Source organism: Oryctolagus cuniculus, chromosome 11 (genome assembly GCF_051225735.1).
Source record: "Oryctolagus cuniculus isolate XC-2025 breed Fujian yellow rabbit chromosome 11, ASM5122573v1, whole genome shotgun sequence".
NCBI lineage: Eukaryota > Metazoa > Chordata > Mammalia > Lagomorpha > Leporidae > Oryctolagus > Oryctolagus cuniculus.
In genome coordinates this window covers 13,433,315-13,450,914 of record NC_142877.1, presented here as the reverse complement: position 1 = coordinate 13,450,914, position 17,600 = coordinate 13,433,315, and the positions used below count along the sequence as shown (strand labels likewise).

At 42.9% G+C, this 17,600-nt stretch overlaps 1 protein-coding gene across 4 annotated transcripts in view; it reads right to left on the bottom strand.

Moving 5' to 3' along the window:
- Positions 1–17,600, bottom strand: part of NCOA5 (nuclear receptor coactivator 5) — a 35,385-nt gene that overhangs the window by 10,306 nt on the left and 7,479 nt on the right. Inside the window, exons 1-4 of one of the 4 annotated variants that reach the window (XM_089307907.1) lie at positions 15,124–15,894; positions 11,822–11,912; positions 10,635–10,701; positions 812–1,138 (exon numbers count right to left, since the gene is read on the bottom strand). In XM_089307907.1, the coding sequence (XP_089164033.1) occupies positions 812–1,138; positions 10,635–10,672 (365 nt within the window). In that variant the 5' untranslated portion in view covers positions 10,673–10,701; positions 11,822–11,912; positions 15,124–15,894. Of the gene's footprint in view, positions 1–811; positions 1,139–10,634; positions 10,702–11,821; positions 11,913–15,123; positions 15,895–17,600 lie in introns of those variants that run through there. The other 3 variants (XM_008274783.5, XM_002721198.6, XM_051844983.3) reach the window with 3 other exon arrangements.

Sequence of the window (17,600 nt, the reverse complement as noted above, 5' to 3'; positions counted from 1 at the left end):
TTGCCAACACTATTTATTTTCTCTGTGTGTGTATGTTTTAATTTTAATTTGATAGGTGGATAGGTGGGGGGAGAGAAGGAGGAAGGGAGGTAGGGAGGAAGGGTGGGAGAGAGAGAGAGAGATATTGATTGATTGATTGATTTCCCATTTGTTATTTCACTCCTTGAATACCTGCAACAGCCAGGGCTTGGCCAGGCTGAAGGCAGGATAGAGATATGTAATTTGGATCTCCCAAATGGGTGGCAGGTACCCAACTGCTTGGGCTATTATGTGATGCCTCCCAGGGTACACATTAGCAAGAATCTGGAATCAGAATCAGAGCCAAGATGCAAAACAAACGTTCCAATAGGAGATGTAGGTCTCCAAAGTGGCTGCTAAACCGCTGTGCCAATTGTCTGCCCCTTCTCTGTATTTTTAAGAAAACTACTACGGCCACCCTAGTGCGTGTGAAGTGGTAACTCACTGTGGCTTTCATTTCCATTTTCTTGATGACTGATGATGCTGAGCACCTTTTCATACATTTACTGATTGGCTGTGTATCTCCCTGTGCTTTCACACTGCCACTCTAAGTTTACTCGGTCTCTTCACATAATGGTGTCTCTCACAGGTCACAGGAAGAGGCCCACATGCATTCACTAAGCATAATTCATCAATCACTCACACATTCAGCAAAATTCATTGAGTGGCACATCTCCCCTTGATAAGACACTGAAAATACAAGGCTGACAAAGTCACCGTCCTTACAGAGTTTTCAATGAGTTAAGTAGAACACGCTGTTACAAAAAAGCAAGCGGAATGGCTGCGAATATACCTGTACATAGGCTCTCGCGAGTCTCTCAGGTCTCTGTATCTGTCATACATGGGGTCCCGGTGATCTCGAAAATCCCTCGAGTCTCTTAAATCCCGAAAGTCTCTGAGCTCCCTCATGTCCCGAGCGTCACGCATACTCCTGCTGTCTCTGTGATCCCGCAGGTCTCTGCTGTCTCTGTGGTCCCGCAGGTCTCGGGGGTCTCGGATGTCTCTGCTGTCCCGGGCATCTCGGCCATTTCTGCCATCCCTCGGCTCTCTTCTTGGACTTCCCCGAATGGGAGATCGGTCACGCCTTGTATCTCGACTGTCTCCAAAACCATATGGATCCCTGTGGAAGACAGCAAGAATATGCTAAGACAAAGAAATCAAAGGGAGCCAATCCCACAGCTCCTTATGGGAGAAAGCCCAAATCTTCCAAATATTTTTCTCTACAACATGGCAGTCAAACCAAGAGCACAATTAAAACTTAAGGACAGCTACCCATCTGGCCAGTAAATAAAACCTAGTAGCTTCCAGAATCTCAAAAGACTGGAATTGCAAAGGAAGAATGTGCAGCTGAAAGAGGTTTGGGCTGGGGTAATGGTGTTTATCAAGCTTCAGAGAGTAATTCGGTATTTCTCACACATGCCAAATCATCTCAATTTCAACAGGTTTTCAAAGTAAAAGTATTGGGGGCTGGCGCCGTGGCTCACTTGGTTAATCCTCCGCCTGCGGCGCCGGCATCCCATATGGGCGCCAGGTTCTAGTCCTGACTGTTCTTCTTCCAGGCCAGCTCTCTGCTGTGGCCTGGGAGGGCAGCAGAGGATGGCCCAAGTGCTTGGGCTCCTGCACCTGCATGGGAGACCAGGAGGAAGCACCTGGCTCCAGATCGGCCCAGCACTGGCCATGGTGGCCATTTGGGGAGTGAACCAACAGAAGGAAGACCTTTCTCTCTGTCTAGAACTCTACCTGTCAAAAAAAAAAAAAAAAAAAAAAGTATTTCCCCATCAGACTTGTCTTAAAAAGACATAAGAGCAAGAGCGGCAGGTGCTGTGGCATAGCAGGTAAAGCCTGCAGGGCCGGCAGCCCACATGGACAGCGGTTCGAGTCTCAGTTGCTCTTCTTCCAATCCAGCTCTCCACTGTGGCCTAGGAAAGCAGAAGATGGCCCAGGTCCTTGGGCTCCTGCACCCATGTGGGAGACCTGGAAGAAGCTCCTGGCTCCTGGCTTCGGATCGGCACAGCTCTGGCCGTTGCGGCCATCTGGGAAGTGAAACAGCAGATGGAAGACCCCCCCCCCCCGCCTCTCTGTAACTCTGCCTTTCAAATAAATACATCTTTTTTTTTTTTTTTGTTAAAGGGGGGACAAGAAATTTGGGGGGACATAGCGAGGGTTAAGAGTCATGAAGAAAAAACAGAGAAAATGGCATAATCTCACACAAAGTGATCAAAAGAGTTGCCCTTAAAGCACAGAAAATTTCACGAAAAGTTATCTAACAGAATCATCAAATTAAGAGGGGGAAGCACAGTATGATACATGCAGTTAAGGATCAAAACCAATCAAATTTGGTTCCCTTTTGTCTAAGGTCTTTTAAAAACTGAAGCCACAGACATGCTTGGCCTGCTGACTCAATGTTTGTCATGAGACATTCATCCCACCGGAAACTCATCCCCAACATATCTAAAATTAGAAACTTCCTATTCCAACCCACAAGCAGTCCCATTCCTGACTTTCTCACTTCTGCCAATAATCCACTTTCTAGCTACCTAGGTTTGTTCTTGAAAGTTAACTTTGATTCTTCCTCTCCGTCCCCTTTAAGTCAGTAGAGTCCTTTTTACCTTTCTATTCCTCTAGATTTATAGGTCCAATTCAAAAGCTTATTTATATTTATATGCCAGCACCAATAAAAATTTCCAAAAAACAAAAACAAATATTTTGGATTTCAAGTCATTTGACACACAAATATTGTACTACCCATCCAAATACGCCAATTTCCATCGGTGGCTAATCTCAGCTTGCCCCCTGTGCCTCTGGGAACCCTCGCCTGACAATACCCTCTTCTAACTATCACCTCCTCATTTCCCGATTGTTTCCTTAGTTCGACCTAAGCTGTTCTTCTCACTTTACTCACATGTCTCTCAGTGTTTCTGTTCATATGGCTTCTCTATCTGGAATAGTTTTCCAGGACTAACTCAAGGACCACCTGATCCACAAAAGGAAGATCATGTCCCACGTCTCCCACAATCCTTCCCTCGCTTTCCCAGTAACTGCTGATCTCCCCTCCTACTCTCAGAGCACTATTTCTGTTACTCATCCTGACCTGGTATTTACATTTTCACAACCATGTCTCATGTCTGATCCACTCTGAGATCCATCCTGAATGCTTTTAACTTCTCCACAATATGCTGCTCCTCCAGTCCTTCCCATCTGAGTAGACGGCACATCCAGTTACTCATTTGCTCAAGCCAGGAAATTGGACGTCACCCTTCAAGATTTACCTACTCCTTTCAACCGTACGTCTGAAGTCTGCCCATTCTCTCTGAAAACTGCTACCCATTCTGTTCACTTCTCTGTATCTACATGGGCACCACTGAAGGCCAACCGTAACCACACACTCTAAAGCCAAAGCAAGCGGGAGCTGAAGCAGCCCCCCAACTTCTGTTCTTAGCTCTTCTCTAATCTTTCCTCACAAAGAATGCTCTAGAGTGAGCTTTTAAGTATGTAAAACCCTTCATTGGTTTCCCACAGTATTTATTTAGGATTCATTTCAAAATCTCAGCCAAGGTTAGGAAAGTCCTTTATGCCTTGGGCTCCTGTCTTGCCTATCTTTGCCTCAGGTCACCACTCTGCAGCCACACTAGCCTTTCAGCCACAGCGAGCCAAAGCCTCTCCTGATCCCTTGAGACCTGCGCTCACTCTCCAGGTCTCAGCATGTCAATGTACAAGTCTACCTTCTGCTCTTAAATTCGCACAACACCTTTTTTTTTTTTTTTTTTTTTTACTTATCTCATTTGATTTGCTAAGTTTACCTATTTAACACCCATCTGCCTAGGCAGATCACAAGCTTCCTGAGGACAAGGCCTGTGTCAGCTTGACTCTGCACTGTAAATCCACTAGAACATCTGGCACACAGCTGAAGCTCTGTAAACATGTGGAAAGAATCTTGCTCCTGTACATACTTTTATTACTGAACTTCCCACACTGTTCTGTAACTACAATTATGTGCTGCCTAATGATAAGATTATATCAACTTCTGATGTTGTAGCTTAGGTTGTGTAAGTATACTCTGTGATAGTCATGCAACGAAATCACCTAATGACCCATTTTTCAGAAATTATCTTGATGTTAAGCGATATATGACTGTATTTGTTCACATGGCTTCCCTAGAAAACGGTAAGTCTCCTGAAGGCTTTGGGTCCCCACGACACAGCGCTGAGTTCAGCAGTTTAATGAATTGAATTTTTCTACTTAAAACTGTCAGCCTCAAGAGCAGGCACCAAGCTTTGTTTTTATCATCTACTGTGATTACACCACAGTAGGCATCCACCATGATGCTATCAGCCCCAGAATGCTTCAATTTCACTTCATTTACATGGGCACAGAAGAAACAAGTTAAATGCCAAGTCTTCTTTTTACAAAAGTCCCTGTCATATATTTTAAGATTTATTATTACTCCTGGTTGTGGTAGCAACCACACAGCAAACTAGAGAACTTAAATAAGGATAGCTAAACATTAGTTTCCACACTAGAATAACGTGCCGACTAATCAAGATGATTTCAATTTTCCCTATTATGTCAAAAAATCCTCCTAACACTGTAACATCTGACGTAGTGCATAATGTGGGCAAACACCAAGGGTCCAATGGGAAGGACACTGCAAAGCATTTCTGGATCATTAATGATCGGTGGATAAACTGGCCTTGGGGAGCAGTTAGAAGTCGTCATTAGAGGCAGAATCAGATTTCAAGTGTTCTTGGCAATCAGAGCTGAAATATCATGAACCTGACAGACCACAGACCACATAAAGTTTTGGTCTGGTGAAGTAGGGCTGGGAATGCAGTCATGAACACCATGTCACAGCACATTATTTACAGTCTTAGGACAATCAGATACCATATTGGGCTCTAATTCTTTTTGATCTATTGGAGAACCTTACTTACCTGTCTGAATCCACCCCTGCAGGACGACCATAACCCTAAACCCACAAAGTCTATGTTCATGCTTCCAGCCTGCGACAACAAGCCCTTCCCTTTTCCTCTCAAAGAATCTAAAGTTTGTAGGCAACAAAATTACTAATTCCCTCTCCACTGCCTTCTGGGCAAAAAGGCAGAAGAGGTGAGTCAGGAGAGAGAAGAATCTAAGCACTGATGGAAGTAGAGATAGAAGATAATTCTCCACAACGAAAAGGCAAACGTTTTCCTTGCTCCAAAAGATGAACACTGGCACATGTTCCTCTGGAGACAAAAACAAAACAAACAACCCTTTAGGGTCACTTCAGGACCCAAAGAACTCCTCAGAACAAAAGGGCGCCTGCTGCTGGTCCCAACATCTTCCTCAAACCAAGAACACAGCTAACAAGAGTTGTACAGTGTCTGGACTCAGAGCGAGGAGAGGACAAAGCCTCCTGCATGAGAAGCTTGACCTCAGATGATAAGTGAGTAGAAGCAGGTTCCCGGAGCAAATAGTGAAATTCACAGTATCATCCCAAGGCACCAGAGCTATTTTACTAAAGGAAGCCAAACGCATACTCTCAGGTACCACATTGTAAGAGGGTAAAATGAAACCGGATAGCAGTTAAACTTCAGTACTGGAGCCCACAAACTGAAGCAGGTGGCAAACACAACTAAAATTCTGCTGTAATCCCTTATCTACTCAGGAGGGGAGAAGAAAGGCAAATGCTTGCATCATTGGGCAGCATTTACGGGTAAAGGAGGGGTGGGTGAAGGGAGAAACCACGGCTCAGATGGGAAGTGGTATGCTGCTGGCAGAACTGCTTCTCCTCCTGAGGACTTAAGTGGTGTGGACAGCGCCTGGTATTTGAGATTTTACAGATCTTGAAAGACTTTGAGCTTCTTTTCATCAGGAGATGGAACCTCAGGTTCAGGATGGTGCTCTTTGGCCTTGGCCGTGCAGGTCAGGGAGAAAGGCCCGTCTTCGTCTTTCTGTTCTGCAGAGGCCAGCCTTTCTGTTCCCTGGAATACTTTCCTTGGGAGGGCCAGTCTTTTTTCTGACCCTGAGAAAAACCCTCCACCAGCTTTTTAAACGTTTATTGTCACAGATACTGTCCACAAATATCTAAATAAGATGGCTGCTGTGTGACGCTGGTCCCCCGCCACAGTGGCTCCATGCTACTATTAGAAATGCAGAGATAAGAGATTTCACCATCAGGTGTAGGCAGGATATGGGAGGAAGGAGAGACCACATCTCAGATCCAAACTTTGTAAGTGGCCACGCCTCCCCTGGGAAGCAGCGATGATCTTCTCCAGCACAAGTGAGTTTTCCGCTGGCAGAGGTGGCACTCGCTGCCGGCTTTTCTTCACGTGTTAGCGCAAAGGGAGCCACGGCCCGCAATCTTTCAATGCAGGTCCAGCCAGACCTAGGGCTGTTTCACACTCAAGGAGCAAACAGTTATCCACGAAATGAATCCTCTTTGGATAAGTAGAAAACACTTCGGGTCACAAAGGAAATCTGCCTGCAGCCAAGTGACTTCTGATGAATCAGTCCCCAGTGAGCTCCACCATGGAGGTATCGGGCTTAACTTCTTTCACAAATACACGGGGGATCCTCTGCAGAGCTTTGATGTAGACAAGCTAGTTCTGTTTGGGAAGGTTTGGGAGACCCCGTCTGACTTCAGCAAGTCAAGTTGGCATATGCTCTGAGACCTGGACTGCCGCACTGCTGACGGAGCCAAGGGCATCCAGCCCCAGCCAGAACCATGATCCAGTCTGTGAAGGAAGACCAGGGCCTAAGGCCATACCAGACAACTGTGCAGTATACTCAAAAGGAATCCAGTGGAGTGGTCCAAGGGTTCAATGATAGGAATTCAAGCTGAAATGTAATCCAGAGCAGGGATTCTCGTGCAGAGATTGGTGCGTGGCTGGACCAGTACTGTTAGAATTATACACTGGCAGCTGAGTCATCACTGGACAGAAACAGAGCCACAGAACTGTTGCTTGAAGGGCTGACAATCCTGTGAAAACGCCCAACATACCCAGGTATGTTGACACTCAAGGTTAATGTTCAGCAAAAGGTGTTACAAAGATTTTGGCAACATAAAGAATAATGTTCTTATTAAAAGCAGACAGCACTGGAGATGTAGGGGTGTAACTTAAGGAAATAAGGAAATCATGAATAGTGGGTTTTTTTGTTTTGTTTTTCTTTCTGCTGTGAATGATACATTCCCTATGGTGGTGACACACAGAAGTATTAGGGCTGCCGGAAGGCAGTTTGGTTATTATCAACAGGCCAGTACATTTGGAATTATCTCAAGGCTTTGACTGGAAGCATGCACCCAAAAACAGTGATCCTAGTGTACACCTGAGAAATGGTTAGCTCTTCCCAGGCCACTCACTCACTTATCTTGTGAACTCTTTTGTATTTTACTTCTACCCTATCAGTGTATCTGAAGAGATAATGCATGATGAGGGTAATAATCAAAATGTTAGTACTCTACTTTGAATATAAAATTCAATTTATCCAGCTTTGATTTTTTTTTCTTTAAGAGAAAAAATGGAGACTCTTAGATGGGGCTCAGAACAGATTCTACTAAATGTGACCACATTTTTCCCTGAAGTAAATACACACTGACTGTATGGAGCTTCACCATGGTAAACAACATGTTAGGGACATATAATCCAAGGGGGAGATTGTTAATGGACTCTGAATTAGCTTGGCTATTCCTCCTGCTGATAAAGCAGGAAGACACTGCTCTATCCACATTCCAAATAATCACATTTTAGAATTCATTTCTGAGGAAAGTGGGATTTTAAAAGATATATAAAGGAGACATTGATATGTATGTATCTACTAAGGAGCTCACTGAAAAAATATTTTTCATTTACTTGAAAGGCACAGCAACAGAAACAGTGAGAGAGATTGAACTTCTATCTGTTGGTTCACTCCCCAAATACTTGAAACAGCCAAGGCTGGGCCAGGCCAAAGTCAGGCGCCCATTAAGATCTCCTACGTCAGTGGCAGGGGCACAAGCGCTTGAGCCATCACATTCTGCCTCCCAGGATGCATTAGCAGGAAGCTGGATCAGAAGCAGAGCAGCCAGGATTGACAATGGCACTCCGATGTGCAGGTGGGTGTGCCAAGCAGCAGCTTAACCAGCTCTGCCACAACCTCCGTCACTGGAGCTCATTTTCAAAGGTATTTTCCAATGCTGTTTGTGTGTTAGTTTGTTGGGAGGGAGGGGAGTAGAGGAAGGAGTATTAAAAACACAAGGAAAAAAGCATAAAGCTCTTTCATTATATTTGAAATTATGGAGCTACATTTTAGGTTGGAACGCAGTTAATCTTTTCATTTATTGCCCTTTCAACAACTAAATGGGACTCCAACTAGGGTAGTTAGTTGTTTCCTTGTTACTTACAATTAACCAGAGCAGTTAAAAAGCGATTGGTCAAGTATCATTAACAGGATGATAGAAATTACCCTCCTCAATCCGTAACAGTAACAGCAACTACTCTAGCCTGCAGTGTGCCATTTCTTTTTCTCCTGAAGAAATACACAGACATTACTCAGGAATCACAAGCACCATGAGAACAAGTAGAGGGAGTTTTCTACTGGAGTCTGTGTCTTTCAAGTTCCACACTCCTTCTAGTAAAACACCCAGTTCAGAAACACACACAGAAACACACATTAGGGCACAGTGTTGTGGTGTAGCAGTTTAAGCTGCCACCTGCGACACTGGCATCCCATTTGGGCTCCAGTTCCTGTCTCAGGGGCTCTCCTGCAGACCCAGCTCCTTGCTAACGGCCTGCAAAAGCAGTGAAAGACGGCCCAAGTCCTTGGGCCCTTGTACCCAGGTGGGAGACCTGGATGAAGCTGTTTGCTCTTGGCCTTGGCCTGGTCCAGCCCTAACCATCTGGGGAGTGAATCAGTGGACAGATATATATGTCTTTTGCTCTGTAAATCTGCCTTTCAAATAAATTAATAAATCTTTTAAAACACACACACATCCACATCTTATCTCCATTTAACTCATTTGGCAACTACAATTTCCAACAGCAGCCCCATAATTCTGACCATCAGATGCAAACTCTTAGCCATGTGTATTCCATATTTATTGGGGCTGTAAGAAACAATATAGGTGGGGCTACCCAACATCTACAACATGGTTAGATGTAGCCTAATGGAGAAACATATTATATGGAACTGTTGAAGTTCTTCAGGATGCATTTATGTTCTTGAAGATACAAATTCAAACAAATCAACCTCAACCTACACACTATTGATCCATAAGTTGCAGGCATTTTTTTTTTTTTTTGGGTATTAAGAGAGCAGACAGACTACCAATGTATATGCCCACCTCTGTAGTGAAATTACTGGATGGCCAGGGCATCTACCTAACAACTGTGGTGTAGCCATAGTTGCAGTGGTGGATACAACTTCTTTGGCACAGGAAGAATGGGCAAAAAAAAAAAACCCAACAAAACCAGCAGCATTACCTGGTCCCTAGCATCTGCTTGGACATGTAGAACAGACATGCATAATCTATGCCTGGGAGCTAGATCACATCCAAACAAGAGAATTACACAAAACATACAGAAGCTGTTCTATCCTCTAAGTCACAAAACATGAATTTTTGTTCAAAAGCAGGACAACTATGTGTTACATGCAAATGCTCATTCAGTAGGTATATCCCCACGTGACTCTGGAGCTACCATTATAGACTAGGATTCATTGTGTTCAGCAATGTTCAATTCACTGCAGGAAATGTAGTTTACTGTGATATGTAGTTTTTGTGGAAAACTGACATTTCCACTCCAGGGCAAGGACAAAAATCCACACTGAGCTTCCACGTGGGCCCTGAAGATACGAAACACATCGTGTCGGTCTGCATTACACACAGAACTGCACGCACTGCATCCTCGTATGTGCTGCTATGGGACCACAAAGTCTGGATATGTTTCCTCATATCTGGTGGAAATGAAAACATTTTTTAATAAACATGCTTCTTTGAGAGAAGAAACCAATTTAATGTACATCTTGAGGGTATGTGTCAGGATTGCTTCTTTGGTACACACTGAAGGAAGAGTATTTTGGGGAAATGCCCTCTATTTCCAGAGAAGGTAAGAAAAAGGGAGACTTTGAGAAATGCAGTGTTTTGCCCTTTTTATTACCCCTCAAACAGGTAACCCCAAGCAAGCGAGCCAACACAGGGTCTGGCGCACGGCACCGCAGCAATCTCTCAAGCAGCACTCTCCGTAAACCTGGGTCACCATCTGGACCGGCAGCCATGTGGAATGAAGAGTCGACTCTGCCGCCTGCTGCAGTGCAGTGTGGTGCACACCAACGACCCCGGGGCACTCCTCCTGTTCTGGAGGCTCCCACTGACACGACAGCCGGGGACAGACAGAGGTTTATCCTCTTCAACCGCCTGCAACACAGGTTGCAAGCTGAACTCGCTGGGTTTGCCACCGAAAACACAAAGCTTCCTCTGCATCTCCTGTTGTATGCTTTAAAAAGCAGCAAGGCCCTTCTCACAGGGTTCACGTTCTTAAGGTTTGCTTGAGCGTTTCTGATTTGTTGGGGGGAAGAAAAGACCCTTGATGTGTGAAGTTGGGCTTAACTCCCCAGAGCCCAACTCTCCCAAGGTAACTCACTGCTTCAGGGTACTTTACCTTCGTGTGGGGCTGGGTCTTGATGGAGCCGTATTCATATTTCTTCTTTCCGCTGCCTTATTAATATCTGAAAAGAATAATCAACCCATCTGTTCAATGCTATGGAATAAAAACAAGATCATCAGCACATTTCAAATGAAAGCAACAACAAAAAAATTATAATGGCAACCAGATGGTATAAGAAAAATCCATTCAGCAGCGACACACTGTCACTTGGTCAGTTTTTTTTTATGAAGTCAAGGTAGTACATTGTCTTGGCTTTGTAAGGAAGGTCCCTTAGTTTTCCCGCTAAAATATAATTTGTATAAAATTGGTTACATTAATGATTCACCACCCTGACAAAACCTAAACCTAACACTCCCTGCCTAAAGGGAGGAAAAGGTTGTTTTCTATACTCTTGGAGAGCTAGCTGTAAAATTCTTTTTGTGGAGAGAAAAAAGTAGGGAAAAGATAAGGAGAGTTTTAAAAAATTCTATTTTAGGTTACAAGAAAGTGATTGCTGGAACCCAGTGTCTTAAAACTTCCAATACTCCACGAAGCAGGGCTCCCTTTTAGTGTGTCTTGTGTTGTATTCCACTGGATAGACTCTTCCAGAATGAGTAATACGCAGGAAAGAAAATTATCTTTTTTTAAATAAACCAAAGATATAACTGTTAACATCTATACTCTTCATAGGTAAGTATCTAAGAATAAGAGCTGGTATTTGGCATAGTAGGATTAGGTAATAAAACACAATTTATCTAAGTTTTCATTAGAAAAGGTTGGTGTATACTATTAGATAGGAGAAAACAGTGGAATAAGCTTATAGAAAAGCTAATTTATGTAAATCCTATTGTGCTAAAAAAAAACATATTAAGAAAGAACTGATGAGGTCTTTAAAGAAATATACCAATATATGCCCTCTCGAGCCTGACAATTATTATGACTTAAGGATAAATAAGTGCATTAAAAATTTCATACTTCAGATGAATGGAGATGTAAAATGCTCCCTGCTGCAGGGTGCCTTTATTCTCCTTGTTTCATATTAAGCAATTTATAGCACACCTAATGACATAAATGATAGTAAGCACTCACATAATTAGAGTGCTTTAAAATAGCAATTATATATTTTAAAAATCCCAACCAGATTCCTACCATGTGAGACAACAGCAATAAGAAGAAACTGAAGGGTCTGGTATAAACTTTACCCTGCTATGTTGCCAACTTTTGAGTTTCTGAGTTCCTGTTCAAGTGAGAATGATCTTCAATTCCATTTTAAACCGGAAATTTCTATTATGCCTAGAAGAAGAATGGCTTTTGACAAAACTGAAGAGAACACAAAACCTAAACAGAGAAGCACATTCTACTTAAATTGCTTCTTACCTTTTCAATTAAGATGACACAGGATAAAATTCCTCTATTGCACACACACACACACACACACACAGAGGAAATATTTTCTATGTAAGACCTGGCCAGTATTCTTGGACCACAGCTTTGGTACTATGACAGTTAACAACTCTTAAAGTTCACAAATATCTGAATTATATAATGGCAGGCCTTGTGAGGAGTATCTATTCCTTTTACGTGGAAATGTGAAGAATACCAGTTCAGGGCTAGAAGGGCTTATTGACCTGGTCTGCTCACTTGTTTTATACCGCTTTCTAATACAGAATGGCTATGAGTCAGAGAGAAACGAATGACTCTGATTATTTAAACAGTTTATGCAGCATTTCTGGAATACCCTAGATGTATGTATTGGGACTTATTTTTAAATAAGTACCACATCTTCAACAGGACTCTGCATTTTATTAAATGGTTTTATGGCTTAAAAAAAAAAAAAAACAAACTCATCTGAGGGGCCGATGCTGTGCTGCAGCAGGTAAAAGCCCCTGCCTGCAGTGCTGGCATCCCATACAGGCACCAGTTTAAGTCCCAGCTGCTCCACTGCCTGGGAAAGCAGTAAAAGATGGCCCAAGCCGTTGGGACCATGGGGGACCCAGAGGAGGCTCCTGGCTCCGGACTGGCTCAGCTCTGGCGGAGGCAGCCATTTGGGGAGTGAACCAGCGGATGAAAGACTTCTCTCTCTTTCTGCCTCTGCCTCTGCCTCTAACTCTGCCTTTCAAATAAACAAATAAATCTTAAAAACAAACAAACAAAAAACTCATCTGAAAAGACTAGACCTTGCAAGCATTTAGGTTAAGAGTACAGAACATATGGTGCTACTTCACTTGATAAATTTCTATTAATGCTATAATACGCCCCCCACACATATGGGAAAAAAAAGGGGGGGCTGTCATACTGTATTAATTAATCTACTTCAGTGACTATAGAATGGGAAGACCAAAGTGATCATATATTATATACCTTTGGGACAAAACTAGTTCCAGATAGAATGAAGAAGGTAAATATTTTACTTTGAAGTTGGTGACATTATTCTGCCATTACTTGGAAAACTAAAGTACATCCATAAATATATTTTTAAATATTGTGATTTGCCTCCCAGTATCTATTTTCACTGAGTAGTGCAAAGCAATTATATGTGGATGGTGTGGCTTATGTCTCTTTTGCAGAAAAGTACTTTTAGACCATTTCCTTAATTTTATGAGTTGGCATGCTTAATCTGGTATGTCAATTTTGTTTATTTACCCCTATTTAAGAGTTCCTTAAACTTTCAACTTGGCTGAGATATGAAGAAAATGAGACCTGAAAGTTCTGAGTCTCATTTCTATCCCAGAAGACTGTCCAGGTTAGAATAGGGTTCAGAGTTTTCAGTGAGAATTGTGAAAACATAATCATATACATTACCACCAATCCCCCTCCTCCCAACAACAACAAAAAACCCTAATACATGTGCACATAGAACTTTGGAAATTATAGGAGGAAGAGAAGGTAACAAAAACACAAAGAATTTTGGGCAGCTGATCTCAAGAGAGTGAAGATGTACAGAGTCAAGAAGAACTTGCTCCATCCCAATTTTTGTCACAGAATTTGAAAATCTGTCAACTTGGAGGTTCTTTGGACACGTTTTTCTTTGAAAATGCAAATACTGGGACTAAAGGCTTTTGTATAAATTAGTTTAATCAGATTTTCTTCCTAAATCCTTACAGATATAAAATCAACACCAAGAAAATAGGATGCTAATGTAAAGGAGAAGGGGAAACACAATTAGAGAAGACAATTCAGAGGTTTTTCCAGATATTAGATAGGGGGGGCTTCAACTGGTGAGAAGTCAATCAACAAGAGAACCATAGCAATCTGGGAGTCTTTCCAAGCAGAGGTGGACTGATTCCTCTATAAAGAAAAGGGAAGAAAATTTGGTGCTTCTTTCCATTTTATCCTGGCCAACTGACCCTAAGACCAAAAGTCACACTCTCAGTGTCTTACCCATTTTGGTAAGTTCCAAGTAGTCTTCTGGAAATAGTTAAAAGCACTTTTAGCTAAGAATTTGTACACATGGGGGCTGCTGTGGCGCAGAGGGTTAAGCCATGGCCTGCAGAGCTGGCATCCCATATGGGTACCGGTTCAAGTCCCAGTGGCCCTACTTCCAATCCAGCCCTCTGCTAATGTACCTGGGAAAGCAGCGGGGGATGGCTCAAGTCCCTGGGCCCCTGACATGGGAGAACCAGAAGACGCTCCTGGCTCCTGGCATTACCCTGGCCATTGTGGCCATTTGGAGAGTGAATCAGCGGGTGGAGGATTCTCTCTAGCTCTCCTCTCTCTCTCCCTAACTCTGCCTTTCAAATAAATAAACCTTAAAAAAAAAAAAAAAAGAATCTGTACACAAGAGAAATAGCACCAACTCGAAGGATTTACATAGGGGCTGGCATTGTGGCGTGGCAGGTAAAGCCACCGCTTGCAGGGCCAGCATTCCATATGTGTAACTCTTTCAAATAAATAAATATTAAAAAAAAGGATTTATATAAGAAAAAAGGGAGAATAATCTAGAAAACACGAGGCAATACAGATAGTGGCAGAGCCATTTTAAACCATAGGGGAACAGAGTGAAGAGCTTCCAAAGACACAATATCTAATCTACAAATTTATTTTAGACTAATATGCCAGACAGGATTCACACAATGGTCCTGGGGTAATGTTACAGATAAAAATGCATGCTTCATTCACAGTATGAAGAACTGTTCTGTTCTACCTATTTTTAATTGTAGCATCATAAAAAACACTTTTTATATTAAAGCCCATTTTTATTACAACAACAGAAAACAATAAAGACTAAAAACAACAAGGGACAGTAAAAACCACACTGTTTAATGGGACAGTACTACTACTGCCTGTTAAAAGAAACCAGAAGCCTATACAATTTTAATAAAGGACTACAAATGTAATAAAACTCCCCAATAAGGCTTAGCTGAAAATCAACTAACAATCAATGATTATTAATTTGGAATTACATGACAACAAAGATGCCACCTGGAAAACTCTACTGATAAGACAGCAGGTGACATATATCAAATCCCAAATCAGGAAGGAAATGACAAGACTTCTTACTTACACTGTATTTATGAAGATGATTTTGATGATACTTTGTAACATCAGAGATATTGTACTGAAGGAGAGAGCTTGCTGTGCTTCTAAATCAACCCTTTAAACTTACTACATATTCCCTCATATTTGATTGTTTCCTTCATTCTCTAACTGAATGTATTATATCTTTAAACTCCATTAGAATAACACTCCCAGGGCCGGCGCTGTGGTGTAGTTGGTAAAGCTGCCGCCTGTGACGCTGGCATTCCATATGGGCACCAGTTCAAGTCCCCACTGCTTCACTTCTGATCCAACTCCCTCCTAATGGCCTGGGAAAGGCAGTGGAATATGGCCCAAGTGCTTGGACCTCTGCCACCCACATGGGAGACCCAGATGAGGCTCCTGGTTTCCAGCTTCAGCCTAGCACGGCCCTGGCTGTTTTAGCCATCTGGGGAGTGAACCAGCAGACCGAAGACTTTTCTCTCTCCCTCTCTCTGTTACTTATGTTTTAAGTAGATAAATAAATCCAGGCCTGTACTGAGAATATTATACACACTATTTCATTCAATCCTTTTACAACACTCAGAGTGACATACTATCACGATTAACATTTTTGCAAAGGAGGACATTTGAGGTTTAGGGGAACTGACTTATCTGAAGACACATGATTAGCAGGGGGCAGAGCTGGGAGTCAGACTCAAGTCCATAAACATTATGCTACGCTGCCTCCAACAGGGAATGGACAGATATGGTTTCCCTTCAAGAACATCCTCCGAGGACTCCCAGATGAAATGCTGATGGAACCTGAAACAGACCAGTTTATATCAGACACTCCAATGTTTAAATGCCCCACAAATACCTAATAGGGTGGAATATTGAATTATTTACTGCTCCAATTTTTATCACTTCAAACTACAATGTTTCCGGGTTTTGCTACTGATACCTTACTCCCATCAACTTCCCCATCTTACGTTAGAAAAAAAATTCTCTATCAACATTTAATTTTCTGCCTCCTTTACTTGTCTTTAAAAGTTCAACTTTTGGGGCCGGCGCCATGGCTCACTTGGTTAATCCTCAGCCTGCGGCGCCGGCATCCCATATGGGCACCAGGTTCTAGTCCTGGTTGCTCCTCTTCCAGTCCAGCTCTCTATTGTGGCCCAGGAGTGCAGTGGAGGATGGCCCAGCTGCTTGGGCCCCTCCACCCGCATGGGAGGCCAGGAAGAAGCACCTGGTTCCTGGCTTCGGATCAGTGCAGTGTCGGCTGTAGCAGCCATTTGGGGAGTGAACCAACCAACGGAGGAAGACCTTTCTCTCTGTCTCTCTCACTGTCTATAACTCTACCTGTCAAATAAAAAAAAATTTTTTTTAAAGTTCAATTTTTAAATTTACTTTTGACAAATTATAATTTTATATTATAATTAATTATAATTTTGACAAATTATATAAAATTATGTGGGTATAATAATGTATACATAGAATACAGAATAACTAAATTAAGTTAGGACATCCATCACACTTATCATCTGTCCCTAACTGCAATGGTTTTCCCTTTGACCACCATTTCTCCATCTCTTCTCCCTAGCCTGTTTAATTTCTGTTTCTGTGAGTCCAGTTGTTTCAGATTTCACATAAAAGTGAGAAAATGCCTTTTGTCTTTCTGTGCCTGGCTTATTTCACTTAATATAAAGGTTTTTTTTTTTTTTTTTTTTTTTTTTTTTGACAGGCAGAGTTAGTAAAGAGAGAGAGAACAGAGAGAAAGGTCTTCTTTTTCCGTTGGTTCACCCCCTAAATGGCTGCTATGGCTAGCGCACTGCACCGATCCAAAGCCAGGGGCCAGGTGCTTCTTCCTGGTCTCCCATGCGGGTGCAGGGCCCAAGCACTTGGGCCATCCTCCACTGTCTTCCTGGGCCACAGTAGAGAGCTGGACTGGAAGAGGAGCAACCGGGACAGAACCAGTGCCCTAACCGGGACTAGAACCTGGAGTGCCGGCGCCACAGGCGGAGGATTAGCCTAGTGAGCCATGGCGCCGGCCAGTATAACGTTCTTTTAAAGATTTATTTATTTTTATTTGAAAGTCAGAGTTACACAGAGAGAGGAAAGGCAGAGAGAGGTCTTCCCATCCGCTGCTTCACTCCCCAATTGGCTGCAACAGCTGGAGCTGCACTGATCCAAAGCCAGGAGATTCTTCCGGTCCTCCACATGGGTGCAGGGGCCCAAGGACTTGGGTCATCTTCCACTGCTTTCCCAGGGCATAGTAGAGAGTTGGATCGGAAGTGGAGCAGCTGTGACTCGAAGTGGCATCCATATGGAATGCCAGCACTGCAGGCAGTGGCTTTACCTGCTATGCCACAACATGGCCCCCAATATAATGTTCTTTTAAACGAAAAGAGCACTTAGCTGGGGATCAACAAATCTGAACTGTAGTCCCACTCTGGGGAATTTAGTCAACACAGATTCCTTTGAACCTGTATTTCCTTCTCGATAAAACTGATACTTTACGGGGCT